Here is a 14,480-nt window from a genome sequence, read left to right on the forward strand (position 1 = left end):
TATTTTTATATGTTGGACATGTTATCCCCTAAAAAAAAACAACCGGAAATAAAAGTCTTTAAGCATTTTGAGGTCCTGCCCGTCAGAGATGGAGGGCGTCTCGCCTGTGGTGAGGTTGTTCAGGCTCGGCCGAGGGAGGCGGTAGAAACACTCTCTTCCCAGAGCAGCCCCCTGGGCCAGGCAGGAAGTGCACACAAAGATCAGAAATCGCTCAGGGTCAACATTGCGGGGTGGCCATGTGTTGGTCTTGGAACCCAGAGTTTTGTGCCCACAACCCTGAAACGGTAAATCGTGTGACTCACTACGGGGAGACGGAGGGGATCTGTTGGTGGATCCTTTTATTTTTGTGCAAATTCCTTAGAGGAGGCCTAGGTGAACGCCTGGCCACTCATGGCCCAGTGGGTGCGCTGCTGTTGAACTTACTCTGAAGCCGCGTCCTCACCCGGAACCCCTCCATGTTCTTTGAACAGTTGTAGGCACTTAGGCTTTGCTAGTTGGGGGTTTAATTGCTAAGTCGTGCCCAACTCCTTGCAACCCCATAGACTGCAGCCCACCAGGCTGCTCTGTCCATGGGATTTCCCAGGCAAAAATACTGCAGTAGGTTGCCGTTTCCTCCTCCAGGGGATCTTCCCCGCCCAGGGATGAAACCTGGGTCTCCTGCGTTGCAGGTGGATTCTTTACCATCTGAGCCAGCAGGGTGCAGCCCCTCTGCTGGGCATTGCCCTCATCTGGCGGGGGAAAGCGGAGGGTGAGGGCGGAGGTATGGGCTTCAAAGCCAGCCTCTGATATTGCCGGTGGACCCTGCAGACCACATACAGTCCATCCAGAGCCACCCGAAGGCGGAGTCCCACACTCCGTCTCAGCCCTGCGCCTCCTCTCTGGCCCCAGGGCCAGGGCAGGCTGCGTTGGGGGGAGGTGAAGGGGCCCAGCGAGGAAGGAGCCAGCGAGGGTGGGGGAAATCAGGCCACGGCTGCACTTGCCGTCTTCAGCTTTGTGCGCGAGGTCACAGGGCCAATTGATTATTTTTACTGTTTCCCAGCATCGAGGAGCGGTGAGAAAAATACGGACACTGCATCCTCACAACCTGAGCCGGGGCCCCAGGGTGAATTTGCTAATGAAAGACAGACGGGAGTGGGGGGCGCCCCCACCCCCGCGGTCCTCATTGCAGCCGAGACTGTCGAGAAGCAAGGCTTGGTTTTTGCAGGGTGGACAGCTCTTCCCCTCCAAGTCTTGGATCTTTATCGTGAAAGAGGTCTCTTGGAAACTGGGCTTCTTTGAAACACATCCATGTGAGCCTTCATTGACTCAGGGTGGTGTCATTCAGACTCAGAAGGCGCACATGTCAGGAGCTCGGCCTTGATGCCCCGGTCTCAGCTGGCAGAGATCATGCACACAGGAGATGCGCTCAGTTTGATTTGCCTGGGGCTTGCCTGCTTTTTTTTTTTTCCCAAATGTGAAGTGAGTTGTCAGCAGTTTTAAAAATCAGGAAGTTTTACACCAAAATCCAGATACCCAGCTTCTCCTGAGGAACAGAAAGCTGTGGCCACTTTCTCAGGCAGCAGCAGCCAGAGGGTCTGCAGAGCTGTAGTTTCCTGTTTTCCCCAATCTCCCCTACTCCCTGTTGTCTCCCCGACACAGGCTGAATCAGGTTCATTTTCCTGGTAGAAGAGAGCGATTTCTCAGCACCCATGTTGGAATCAAACAAGGGAAAGCAGATGGCAAGTGGAGGAGACTGTCTGCCTCTCACCCTTCACCTCTCCTCTCTCACCACTGTTACCCATCCAGCCCTTGGTGCTTGAGTTTGCAGCCTGTAGAAGAATCAAGGCATTGAGCCACCCACGTGACCTGTCTGTGATTTTCATAGGTAGGCTCTACAGAGGTTCGTTCTAGAAGAGACAGGAGAAGGGAAGCCTGCCCTTGATCAGGTACCCTGCAGCCAGGGCAGTTCTATTTTCATCTCGCGTATAAACTAGAATTTCACTGTCGAGATTAAAAAAAAAATTGCAAAATGCTGTGATGTGACATTATCTTTCCAGAACGAGGCTCTGTCTCCAGCCAGGCAGCTGATTCTTCCAGGAACCTGCCTTCAGGGACCTTGTCCAGGAGGGTGTAATGGGACAGGCATCTCAATATGAGCTGGGATGTCATGAGAGCTCGGTCACCTAGGACAGTGTTCCTTGAGGTCTTGGCCCCCCAGGAAATGAGAGCCAGGTGGTGACGTCAGTCTCCCCTCGCTGGAAGTTGTTCTGACATAGCTTCTCACTTTCCATTCACCTTTTTTATTGGAGTCTCACCGTTTAGTTTATGTTTTCGTGGCTTTCGGTATTTAGTAGTTTTAGTATTTAGTAGCCATGGCATTTATTTGGCTTTGGTTTTTCAGATGTCAGCCACCTTGCATCCTTCCTGGTGATCTGTAGGAGTGCCTGTAATGGGTGAGGCTCTGGGGTGAGGTTGCTGCCGTTCAGTGGTCACAGTCCCTGAGAAGAAGTCTAAGCCAGTGGGGTTCCTTCCCCTTCAGCTCTCTGAAAGGTCCCCGTTGAATCTCCCACATGCTCAGGGAGTTTTCAGATCTTCCAGTCTTCAACCTGATAGAGTGGCACGTCAGTCACATAACCAGTACCTCTTATATAGAATCATAGTACGCAGAACAGCACAAGTCCTGGGCAGACCGCAGAGGTCAGCTGGGGCCTCCTTGCTCCTCCCGGGTTTCGGAAACTTTGGCTCAGACCCCCAGGTTCTCTTGCCCGCACATGTGCAATCCTCCCCACCCTTGACTGTCTTCGTGGTCCTGGCTGTTTCCGGGTCTTGGCCCTTGTGCATCATCTTTGTGTGGCCTTGTGTGAACCCATATGGGAACTCGGTTCCTTTCCTACATACTCTGGCCAAAAGGCCACTTGCGCCGCAGAAGAAAAGAGCTGAAGAAGGAGCATTGCCTAAAGATCTGTGGGGTCGTGGGAAAGGTCCCCTCTCAATTGCTCCTTCCCCTCTTTTTCCTTACTCTACCACCCCAGATTTCCCCCAGGAAGTGCAGGGCAGCTTTCCTTACCCCAGAAGCTTTGGGGGCCAGCCAGTCCCTTGTCTCTACAGAGCTCACCTCACACCCCTGCATTACCGAAGCTTTTTCACAACTGGCAGTTAAGATTAGGTCCAACTGCACAGTAGACAAAAACCCCAAAGAGTTTATTTACCTCTAAGGGAGAGGAATCCTGGATGAAGGGAGTCAGGGGCTCCACAAAGGCATCAGGGACCCAAGATCCTTCCGGCCCAATGCTCTGCTGTCCCTAGTATGTGATTCATCCTTATGGGCCATGATAGCTGCTGGAGTTGCAACCATTGCATCCATGTTTCAGGAAGCAGAATGGAGGAAAGCATACCTCTTTCCTTTGAAGAACCCTTCCTAGACACCAAACACGTCACTTTCACTTCTATCTCATTGGCCACCACTTAGTCACAGGGCTGTGCCTAGTTGCCAGATTCTAAGATTGCAGATGAAGGGGAGAATCAGTACTGGGGGACAGTTCACAGTATCAGAAACACTGTGCAAAGCACTCTGAACCCCCAAGGATTCCAGGTGCTAGCTGTTAAAATAATGATAGTTGTTGCACATAATAGCAAAGCAACTTTGCAGTCAAGTTGCTTTTGCTCTACTTGGGCATATGCCTTACGTGGGCTGATGGGGCCCCAAGGCTGGACAGGCTAGGCTTTGGGAACACAGGGGAAAGAACAGTTAGCCCCACTGATTGCAGAAACCCTTGCCCAAGCTGGCCCAGAGCTGTCTGAGCCTTAAAAGATAGGGAAGGGATTTGTGAAGACAGAAAAGAGGCCAAAGGGAATTCCAGAACAAGGGAACAGCCTAGCTGAGGCCAAGAGCAAATCATTCTTTTTTTTTTTTTTGGCTGCACTGGGTCTTCGTTGCTGTAACTGGGCTTCCTCTAGTTGCAGAGAGCGAGGCTACTCTCTAGTTGCGGTGCTCTCGCTTCTCACTGCAGTGGCTTCTCTCGTTGCGGAGCACGGGCTCTAGGGCGCACAGGCTTCAGTGGTTGTAGCACAGGGGATCAGTTGCCCTGTGGCGTGCGGGATCTTCCCTGACCACATTGAATCCATGTTCCCTGCGTTGGCAGGCAGATTCTTGACCATTGGACCACCAGGGAGGTCCAAGCAATGGGTTCGTGTCACTCAGTCTGACACCTCCCTGGGCTGCAAGAGGCAGGGGCCCCATCTCCACAGGTCCTCCCCGGCCCCCACTGATTGGAAAGGTGAGGGATAGGGCTGGAGGAGGGAGCTGACGAAAGGTCACTGGGGGTTGGAACTTCCTTTTCCAAGTCCCATGGATTCGACCAAGAATCCAAAGATAAAGAGCAGAGATTCATAACTAAAATGCCTACGAGCACCAGGCAAGTTAGGGAGGGCAAGGGAACTGCTCACTTCTTCCATTTGCTGCCACGTGGGAATAGGGCCCAGTGATGCCAGGTCATTGTTTTTTAAGAAGCCAGAAACCCAGACTTGTATGTAGAATCTCCCAATCTATGAATGATAGTGCCTAAATCAAGCAAAGCACAAACGAGATGTGAGCAAAGTCAAACATACCTGCAAGCTTCTGGGCTGCATTTGGCTAGCGCTGGACACTGCCTTCTGTGGCAACCTTGCTCTCATGGGGAAAGCTTAGTGGGTGTTCCACCCAAAGGCAACAGCATTGTTGTTCAGTCACTCAGTCGTGTCCGACTCTTTGCGACCCCAGGGACTGCAGCACACCAGCCTTCCCTGTCCTTCACCATCTCCCAGAGTTTGCTCAGATTCACGTCAATTGAGTCAGTGATGCCATCCAACCATCTCGTCCTCATCAGTTCGAAAGCATCAACGCTCTGATGCTCAGCCTTCTTTGTGATCCAGCTGTCGCATCCGTGCGTGACTACTGGACATAGCTTTGACTATCTGGACCTTTGTCGGCAAAGTGATGTCTCTGCTTTTTAGTATGCTGTCCAGGTCTGTCAGTGACAGTGGTTCACAACGTGTACTCAGGGAGCACTTTTCAGTGTCTTCCGCTTTCCCCACGTCCCCAAAAGGCTGTGGGACTCAAATCAAATTCAAATTTATAGGGAAAAAGAAAACTGACCATTTAAGCGCAGAGCCTCACTCACTGTACTGTGTTTCTCATAAAAACATACAGACCCACAGAGAGTGGGGGGGCCCGTCCAAGATCATGAGGGGTCCTGACCTGCAGACCAGCCCTCCCTCTATCAGCGCACTTAAAATAGACTGACCTTCTCGTGGTATTTTCTGTGTGTGCTTGACAAACGCCAGAGAGTTACTCATGAGTTCATCTTCCCAGAATAACTGTCAAAACAGGGCCAGAGGGCAGCAGGAAGACCCTGGCCTGACCCTGTAAAGCCCGGGGCTCCTGGAAAGCGGGGAATGCATTTCACCATTGTCCCGCCTGCTCCTGAGCATCGCATCTGGCCCCAGCTTTGGGCAGGTTCTTAGTGATTCTGGGAGAGAGAGCTCCGGAGGCCAGAAGAGATCGAAGGTCTATGTTAGGGACCCAGCAGCGTCCGCCTGTCCGGGTGCCTTCCTTCATCCTTCCCCTCTTTTTCTGGTTTAAAATGCTGAACGTGGTAGAAGTCCTGCACAGACAAGCACAAAAAAATGAAAGTAAAACTCACCCTAGTAAAACACCCGGTGCTCCCACGACTTCCACTCCAGTCTGTTTGCTTTGCTCCCAGTACAAGGAGAGGGCTTCTGTGGGGACTCAGTTGGTAAAGAGTGTGCCTGCAGTGTAGGAGACCCAGGTTCAATCCCTGGGTCAGAAGATCCCCTGGAGAAGGAAATGGCAACCCATTGCAGTGTGCTTGCCCGGAAAATCCCATGGATGGAGAAGCCTGGCAGGCTACAGTCCATGGGGTTGCAAAGAGTTGGTCGGACGTGACTGAGCAACTAACACTTTTTTTTCCGTACAAGGAGAGAGACAGAGCCTGGATTTTGTGTGTGTGTGTGTGTGAAAAGTTTGAGATGAATTGGCAGCAACTTTTTTTTTTTAATGAGGAAAGTCTTTTTTTTTTTTTTATTTAATTTTTGGCTGCACTACATCTTCATTGCTTTGCGAGGGCTTTCTCTAGTTGCAGCTCCTGGGCTTAGTTGCTCCATGGCATGTGGAATCTTCCCAGTTGTTGTTGCTCAGTCCCTCAGTCGTATCCAACTCTTTTTGACCCCCTGGACTGCAGCACACCAGGCTTCCCTGTCCTTCACTATCTCTCGGCGTTTGCTCAGACTCATGTCCATTGAGTTGGTGATGCCATCCATCCAAACGTGGATGAGATCAGGTGAGATCCAGTCATCTCATCCTCTGTCATCCCCTTTTCCTCCTGTCCTCAGTCTTTCCCAGCAACAGGGTCTTTTCCAATGAATCAGCTCTTCCTATCAGGTGGCCAAAGTAGTGGAGCTTCAGCATCAGCATCAGTCCTTCCGATGAATATTCAGGGTTGATTTCCTTTAGGAATGACTGGTTTGATCTTCTTTCAATCAAAGGGACTCTCAAGAGCCTTCTCTAGCACTACAATTCCAAAGCATCAGTTCTTTGGCACTCAGCCTTTTTTATGGTCCAACTTTCACATCTGTGCATGACTACTGGAAAAACCATAGCTTTGACCATCTGGACCTTCATCCGTAAAGTGATGTCTCTGCTTTTTAATATGCTGTCTAGCTTTGTCATAGCTTTTCTTCCAGGGAGCAAGCATCTTTTAATTTCATGGCTACAGTCACCATCTGCAGTGATTTTGGAGCCCAAGAAAGTAAAATCTGTCACTATTTCCACTTTTTCCCCTTCTATTTGCCCTAAAGTGATGGGACTAGATGCCATGATCTTAGTTTTTTCCCTTCCCAGACCAGGGATCAAACCCATGTCCTTTACATTGGAAGGCAGGTCTTTTTTTTTTAACCTTTTATTTATTTATTTTTTACAACAGTGGGAGCAGATGGGACATGTTTTTTCAAAACTTCTTTTATTTACTATGTCTTGAGCATTTCCCTCCACACTTCATCTTCTTTTATACCAACATGTTTGACAGCCGGCAAGGATTTCATCATCTGGGCGTAGGAGGATTTATTTGGTTTTTGTCTAATTGGTGCACACTTCAGATGTCACCAGTTCCGTGTCACATGCACCAATGCTTTGAATATCCGTGCACCCACCCACGGTGCCTTCACAGCATCAATTTCTAAAGGTGGGATCAGCCACATGGTATGAAGGTCCATATGGCTTTTCCATTCACATCTCACAGGCTTTTCTTGAGACCGTCTCGGGAAGGGCCAAGAACCTTATCTGCTGGAGGAGCTTTCACAGAGGCCTGTTTGCCCATGCCCTGGTCCCATGATCTCTGGTGCATCTGTGAGTTTGCAAATACTTGGCAACCCATGTGTGTTTAACTCGCATCCAGAGAGTCCGTTGGCACTCCCGGCAAAGCTAGTTCATCGAGAACACGATGAAGCAAGAGAGGGAGGCCCATAGCCCCGACTGCAGGCGCTTTCCCTGAGTTCTCTGCTGAGCCCTTGGTCGAACCGGCTCTCAAAGTGTTGCCAGCTTGATTTGGGGAGGAGCCCCAGGAAATTGCAGAGGGCTTCTGGGCACTGAGCTAAAAAGCAAACAAACAAACAGAAAACATCGCTGAGGCTTTCTGGGTCCCTATGCCATGGAAGGAAAGGAGCTGGATTTTTATAGCAGCAGATGAGGGAAAGATGCCTTCAGTTGCCTCCACTCAGCTAGACCCACGAATGGGTGTTTTCGGCAGTTGGCGGGGTTTCTTTTTTCTCTAACTCTTAGCACCTACAGGAGGTGCACCATATTTTTTGTCTGTCTAAGGCTTGACCCCTAATCCGTTCCCTACATGAAGGAACTTTGCTATCCTGACTGCAGTCTCAGCGTCTCTTTGGCTCCCCCACACACTCCACCCCACGTTTTAACATAATAAATCCGGGCTTTAAAGAGCTTGAGAGAGAAGACAAGTGTCTTAAGAGAAGGGGTAGGTGACCGCCAAACCATCCAGGCTGGGGCATTGTCCAGAGTGTAACAAGATCGGCTTACCCTCAGCTCAGTGCCCATACTCTCAGGCCCCCTCCATTCACCATTCTGATAAATAAGCTGCTCGGGGAAAGCCATCCTGACATTTTGATTTGTTAGGGAGTGATTCATTTTTGAGGCAAGCAAACAGCTTGTATACTTGGGGGTTTACCGCTTGAAGTGATTAAGAAGTCAGCCACTATTAAGCTAGTTCTGTGGAGCTGTGGCTGCCCACACCCCTCCCCACCCCCAGGAATCTTCCTGACTCCTGTCTGGATTTGCCTTGACGTTGGCCGTAGTTAAGCTGAGGCCCCAGCCCCCACCTCCCTAGCCACCAGCACCGCACGCAGCCCATCACCCCGTGCCTCTTCCTGCAAAGTCCTGCCCCGCTCCGAGGTGGGGCAGTGGGGGCGGGGAGCTTACCCGCCACACCCCCTCCAGGCTTCACATCCGCATGCCATCACATCGCTGGGGGTATAAATAGACCCAGCTTTTGATCCTCAGACAAAAATAATTTTATACAAACATCAGTACAAAAGAGCTGCTCCACCAGGGCAGCCGGGTGTGGGTTCCCCCAAGTCCTGAGGTGGGAACAGAGCAAACTCCCTCACCCCCCTCCCACCCCCCTGCTCCACCCAGACCTGCCCACCAGGGTGTGGAGGCAAGGAGGCTCCGAGAAGTGGGGAGACTGGCCAAGGCCCGCGGCGGGCAAGCAAGTGGGCCAGGATGGAGCCCAGGCTTCCCTGGTGCCCCCACCCTCTCCCTGGCCGTGCCTGCTGTTCCCATCCAGGGAAGGGGAGCAAAGCATTTCAGGCTTTTGGGGCCCCGCTGGCGGCCCCTCTTGCAGTGACTCGGCATTGCCACCATAGCTTGCGAGCAGCCTCGGGCAGACTGTACACAAAGGGCCCGGCCATGTTCCAGTCAGCCTTGCCTGACCAGTCAGAGGGCCCTCGTCTCGGACCCCTGCGGGACACATGCCTGAGTTCTGAGCAAGGCCTGGTCAGGCCTGGAGAACCTGCTGGGAGAAGTGTCAGTGGGCGCTGGTGGTGGGCGAGTGTGAGGCTTAGAGCCAGGAGGAGTGCACTCAGGCTGGGGAGGCTTGATGTGACTGGCCAGGAGGGTCAGGGTCCCCGCTGTCAGTGGGGAGAAGGCCCCGTCCGCATCCCCACCCCAACTTGGTGCAGAAGCAGGGGCACAGAGCTCCCGGGGGGCTGCCGCAGCAACCGGCACAGCCTGCTAGGCTCCCAGGAGCGTCCACGAGGAGTCTGTTCCATGGGAGCTTCCCGGGCGGTTCGTGGATAAGATCAGGAGCCACGCCCTTTAGAAAAGCAGGCTGTACAGGGGTCAGGAGTCCCCTTCCGGGCGCTCCGGGGCGGCTCGTTCAGAATAGCCCGCTCCCACCACGTGCCCAGCACCCAGGGCCGAGCAGGCTGGGTGGTCATTCTCCCCGCAGCAGCCGAGTGGGGAGAGGTCGGTGACCCACGCCCCTCAAGCTTGCAGCTGGGTTAGACACTGGGTGCACGTCCTGGCGCTGAGCCAGGCAGGGCTTGCCAGGGTCTGCGAGTCTCCAAACTGGGGCTCTTCCACTTCCTCGGGATGGGCAGGCCGCAGCCCCATCCTCAACCCCAGAGTTGCTCAGAGGGCCAAGCCAAACTGTAATTGCCTGCTTTTCGCCAGAACTTGTGTCCCTCATGCACCAAACTTTACGCCAGACCTGCCAGGGCAGAGCCAAGTCCCTGGCGGGGTGCATCTTCAAGGTCTCCCCTCCCGCCAAGGGTGGCTTCAGAGCTCGGGTTGGGTGCCCTGCCTCTGGCAGGACTCAGCCACGTGAGCAGAGGCCCCGCGGTTTGGTGGCGAGGGTGTCCCGCGTCCATCTGTGAGTGTCACCAGGACGCCTCTGAGCCCCGAGGCTGCATTGTCCCCTTCAAGGGTGCAGCTGGCACGATGCTAAGCCAGCATCAGGCACTGATTTATGACTCGGCGTCTCCCCACACACACGCACTCTGGGATCTATGGCTGTCTGCACCCTTTTCCACGAAATAACGTCGAAGTGTGTCAGGCCCGTCCAGTGCCCGGCGAGTTCAGCTAATTCTAGGGAGCAGACCCAAACTGTGAAGGAGCTGGCTTTGGGTCAGTTAGCCCTCCTCTTCGGGCGGGGGCTCCGCCCCCCAACCCGTGGCCTCACACACATTCTCTGGGGAGGCGGCACCCTCTGTCCAGGCCGGCCGGCGGCCCCACTGGGTCACAGCTTCCCGCCTTGCCTTGCAGGCTTCGCTGTGGCCCAGTGCATAAACCAGCACAGCTCGTCCTCGCTGTCCTCGCCCTCGCCGTCGGCCAGCGGGAGCCCCAGCGGCAGTGGGAGCACCAGCCACTGCGACTCCGGAGGTGCCAGCTCATCGTCCACCCCCTCGGCCGCCCAGAGCCCCGCAGGTATTGGCCGCGGGACACGGTGCGGTGGGAGGGACTTGAGGAAACGCTGCGACCCCTTCACCTGAGGCCCCTGGCTGCCCCTTGCCACCGTGTCTGGGGACTCTGCCTCTCAGGGTTCTGCGTCCACTCCAGCGTACCATTGGGGGTGGCTGGCTGGCTCGGCCCCCACTGGGGGAAGAATGGCTCTCTTCATGGGCTGGCCCACAGGCCGCAGAGCTGGAGGGGTGGACAGTGGGCGACCCGGCCTAAATTCATCCCACTGTCACCTCCAGGGTCATAGGTGTCACGGGAGGGGTCTCCCAGATGTGATGCTTTGAACTCTGGCAAAAGAATTGTGTCTCTGCTAATTTTTTTTTCCCTCCATAACATACCAATTTTCTCTTTAAATGTTTGGGGCCGTCCACTCGTCTGTGACCAGGGGGTGCCTCTTGCTGGCCTTTTTGGGAGTCTGTCAGGATGGGCGGGAGTCACAGCTTGCCCTCCTATAACTGATGCAAGCACAGGTGTGGCGCAGAGAGACCCTGTGTGCAAGGAGCCTGGGGTGAGACGCGCGTGGTCTGCGCAGCTCTCTGAGCCCCTCACACGTGAGCCCCTGGCTGCAGTGCATAAGATCCCAGAAATGAAGATGCCAGGCTTGTTTCCTGAGCACCACGGCCCCTGAGTGCAGCCAGAGGAGCAGGGCCTCGCGCCTGCCTGCTGCTTCACACCCCGGCGGGTGACCCAAGGGTCTGGAGGCCCCAGACGTCTCTGATTTGGGGGACCTCCATAACTCTGGTCTGCACCCCCATCTCAGGACCCTCAGTGTTATTCCCTGTTCCTCCAGGGTCCCCTCCAGAGCCCCCACCCATTGTTATTTCAGGGACACCTGTGCACACCCTTGTTGACTGATGGATTGATGGGTCTTGACAAAAGCAGAGTGCCAAGGTGGAAGTCACCATGGTGCCAGGAAATTGAGGGCCCTGGGCCACCGGCCACTCAACACCAGAGGCAGAGATCCCCTTGGCCCCGACCCCTCTGTCCGGAGTTTTCAGCTTCCACTGTTCTCAGCAAAGGGTTAACCGCGCCTGGTCTCCATGCCTGTGGCTCAGGGCACCCCCGCCCCTCCTCCCACGAGCATCCATTACCTCCATCTCTGACGGACATTCATGAGGGCCCCAGCAGCAAGGTCACCCTCAAGCCACCTCACTTAGAGCCCCCTTAAACTCAGCACCTGCTCCCCTCCTTGCCCCAACCCCGGGGAGAGACGACCGCCCTTTCTGAGCTATTTCTGAGCCCGACTGAAGGTTGGCTGCGTGTCCAGGCAGTGCTGCTGCCGTTCCCAAGCTCGTAGCTGGGAAATCCAGACAGAGCTTTCTCAGAAGCCAAGGACAGCCCTCAGCCTCCTCCTGAAGCCTGGGCTCATGCTGGCTTTGAGGGCCCAAGAGCAGGGTTATGTATTGACGTGCCACGTGTGTGCCCGCGTGCTCTGGCGTGTGCATGGTTCTGTGTCTGTGTCGCGTGCACCCACACACACACAGACTTCCAGTTGCATTCTGGGTGAAAGGTCTCTTCTGGTGCCACTGTTACACCTTCCTTTCGCGTTTAAGGAGGCACAGCCGACAGCTAAACAAACCAAAGAGCCATACACTTCTTTGCCTCCGACTGAAGCCAGAAGAGAAACACGCTATCAAAGTCGGGCCTGGTTGTACAGAGGTCCAGCCGAGTGTGGCCCTGGGGCTCTGCACCATGCCCACCGTGCGCTTTGCGCTCGTTTCTTTGTTCTTGGCCTCCATCCCCTGCTCGGTGCCAGTGACATGTCTGCTCATCTCCGAAACGCGGGGGCTGTTAGCCCATTGTCAGGTAGATGAGTGATGCTCAGCCCCCGGCTGTCTGCTCCCGATCCGTGTGTCCCCGGCAGGCCTGCAGGGGCAGGCGTTGGAGGCCCCATTTTTTATGCTGCCTGACAGTAAAAGCCTGGGGCCCAGCCTGCCCGCCCAGATCTCTGCAGACACTGAAATAACTCACCTCCCGATGCAGGGCCGGCCCGTGGGGCGGCTGGTGCTTCCCTCTCAACTGAGGAGCCAGCTGTTGATCGCTGCAAGGAGAGAGTGCCCCGGGGTTGGGGCGGCAGGCCCAGGAGGATCTCTGGTCACTTCCTCTTGATGCCAAACCTCCAGGCCAGCCTTCAGCCACCAGGTCCATTCAGAAAACAGCCCGTGGGGTTTCCATGTTCCCTGGAGGGACAAGTCTACCCAAATGATGCCAGCCTCTGCCTGGGGTCCTACCCAGCCTTGCTAGATGAAAGAAGAGGGGAGGGTTATATTGGGACAGGTGCCCTTCTTCCCATGTCCTGATTAGATGTCCGCCCAGGTGGTGACCCAGTGTTCAGGCTTCTGATTTGGAAGTCATCAGACTGTCCCCTGCGGGGTCAGCTGGACAGGAGCTCTAGCCAGGACCTCACCCCATACCCCATCCAGCCTGGACAGCAAATAGCAGCAGCCCAGCTGCAGGGGCCACTTATCCCAAAGTGGGTTTTGAGGGCACAGTGTGGATCAGAAGCACTGTGTGTTTTTGAGCCTTCTGAGTCCAGGAGGTTCCCAGGGTGGAGAGCAGCTGCCAGGCCCTCTGCAGCTGAAAGTAGCAAACTCCAGGGCTTCTGTGCTCTTGGAGCCACACTGTGCGTGTCAGGGTTTGGTCACAAACGCACTCAGGAGATGCTGTCCACTAGGAGATGAACCCAGTGTTTTTTTTCTCTGACCCATGGGGTTGAAACATGGAATTGTGTGGCTCAGACAGTAAAGAATCCACCTGCCAATGCAGGAGACCCAGGTTCAATCCCTGGGTCAGGAAGATTCCCTGGAAAAGGAAATGGGAGATCCCCTGGAGAAGGGAAGGGCATGGCTACCCACTCCAGTGTTCTTGCCAGGAGAATCCCACGGACAGAGGAGCCTGGCAGGCTGGGCTGCAGTCCATGGGGTCACAAAGAGTCAGACACTACTGAGCGACTAACACTTTCACTTTCATCCATGAAAAGCGGAGATGACCTTCACACTATCAGCCATCAGTGTGGCCTGGGCCCACACTGCCCAGCCCTCCAGGTATGCCCCCTCCACAGGGCACCCCAGTAGACTCTGCTCCCCAAATCCACGTGACAGGCGTGCAGCTCACAAGCACTTTACAGACACCCGCCCATTGAATTCTGCCACCCTCTGCCTCACACTGAGCAGCTGAAAGCCACAGAGGGTCGGAGGGGTCTCACAGCTTGGCCAGGATGCTGCAGCTGGTAGCAGGGGGCCCAGATAGGAACCCAGCCTCCGAGGTCCAGAGCCCTGCCCCACGCGCAGAGACGACCCTGCACGCCTCGCCGCCTCCCTGCGTCTGTCCCCGGTGCCTCCAGGGGGTGCCCCTGAGACCCGGGCATTGGTCCCACTCCTGGCTGGAGACTGCCAGTGACATGCAGGCATCTCCCCTTCTGAAGCTCGCCGTTGCTTTGGAGCCAGAGGAGGAGCCTCAGCCTGCTCACAGAGGCCCAGGTCACTGCGCAGCTCCTGCAGTGGGGGAGCCCAGGGGCCCCCCAGTCAGCCACAAACAGACCCCAAACGGCCAGGGGTCCTCAGCCATGGGTTCACCCCCAGAGGAGGGCGTGAAACTCTCTTGATGCTCCATTGTGCTTTCCACCTCCACCCTTGGTCCAGCCCAAGGGACCTTGCATTTCATGGGTTTGAAAGAGGCCCATGTTTATCCCAAACATGAATTTCCTCAGCTTCCCATGGGGCCTTCAGTCACGTGGGCATCAGACTGAGCTCAGTAGGGTCTCTCCACCAACCCAGCTCCCACACCGTGCCCAAGAGGCTCTTCTGTCTGCCTCTGACTACCTCAGCCTTGGCACCCTACCCCAGCCATGGTCCCTGTTTGCAAACAAACAGATTTTTGTTGAGTTCCTACTGTGCGCAGGCCCTAAAGCCTGAAATGTATAAGCTGGCAGGGAGGCTAAGTCTGTCAGAGGACCACACAGATAAGT

General features: G+C 54.9%; 1 protein-coding gene across 4 annotated transcripts in view; it reads left to right on the top strand.

Moving 5' to 3' along the window:
- The window catches only part of CLEC16A (C-type lectin domain containing 16A), a 231,838-nt gene that overhangs the window by 209,166 nt on the left and 8,192 nt on the right, over positions 1-14,480 (top strand). For all 4 annotated transcript variants that reach the window (XM_055562157.1, XM_055562154.1, XM_055562155.1 and 1 more), the window contains one exon: positions 10,319-10,480. In XM_055562157.1, the coding sequence (XP_055418132.1) occupies positions 10,319-10,480 (162 nt within the window). The remainder of the gene's footprint in view (positions 1-10,318; positions 10,481-14,480) is intronic.

This window comes from Bubalus kerabau, chromosome 23 (genome assembly GCF_029407905.1).
Source record: "Bubalus kerabau isolate K-KA32 ecotype Philippines breed swamp buffalo chromosome 23, PCC_UOA_SB_1v2, whole genome shotgun sequence".
NCBI classification, from domain to species: domain Eukaryota; kingdom Metazoa; phylum Chordata; class Mammalia; order Artiodactyla; family Bovidae; genus Bubalus; species Bubalus kerabau.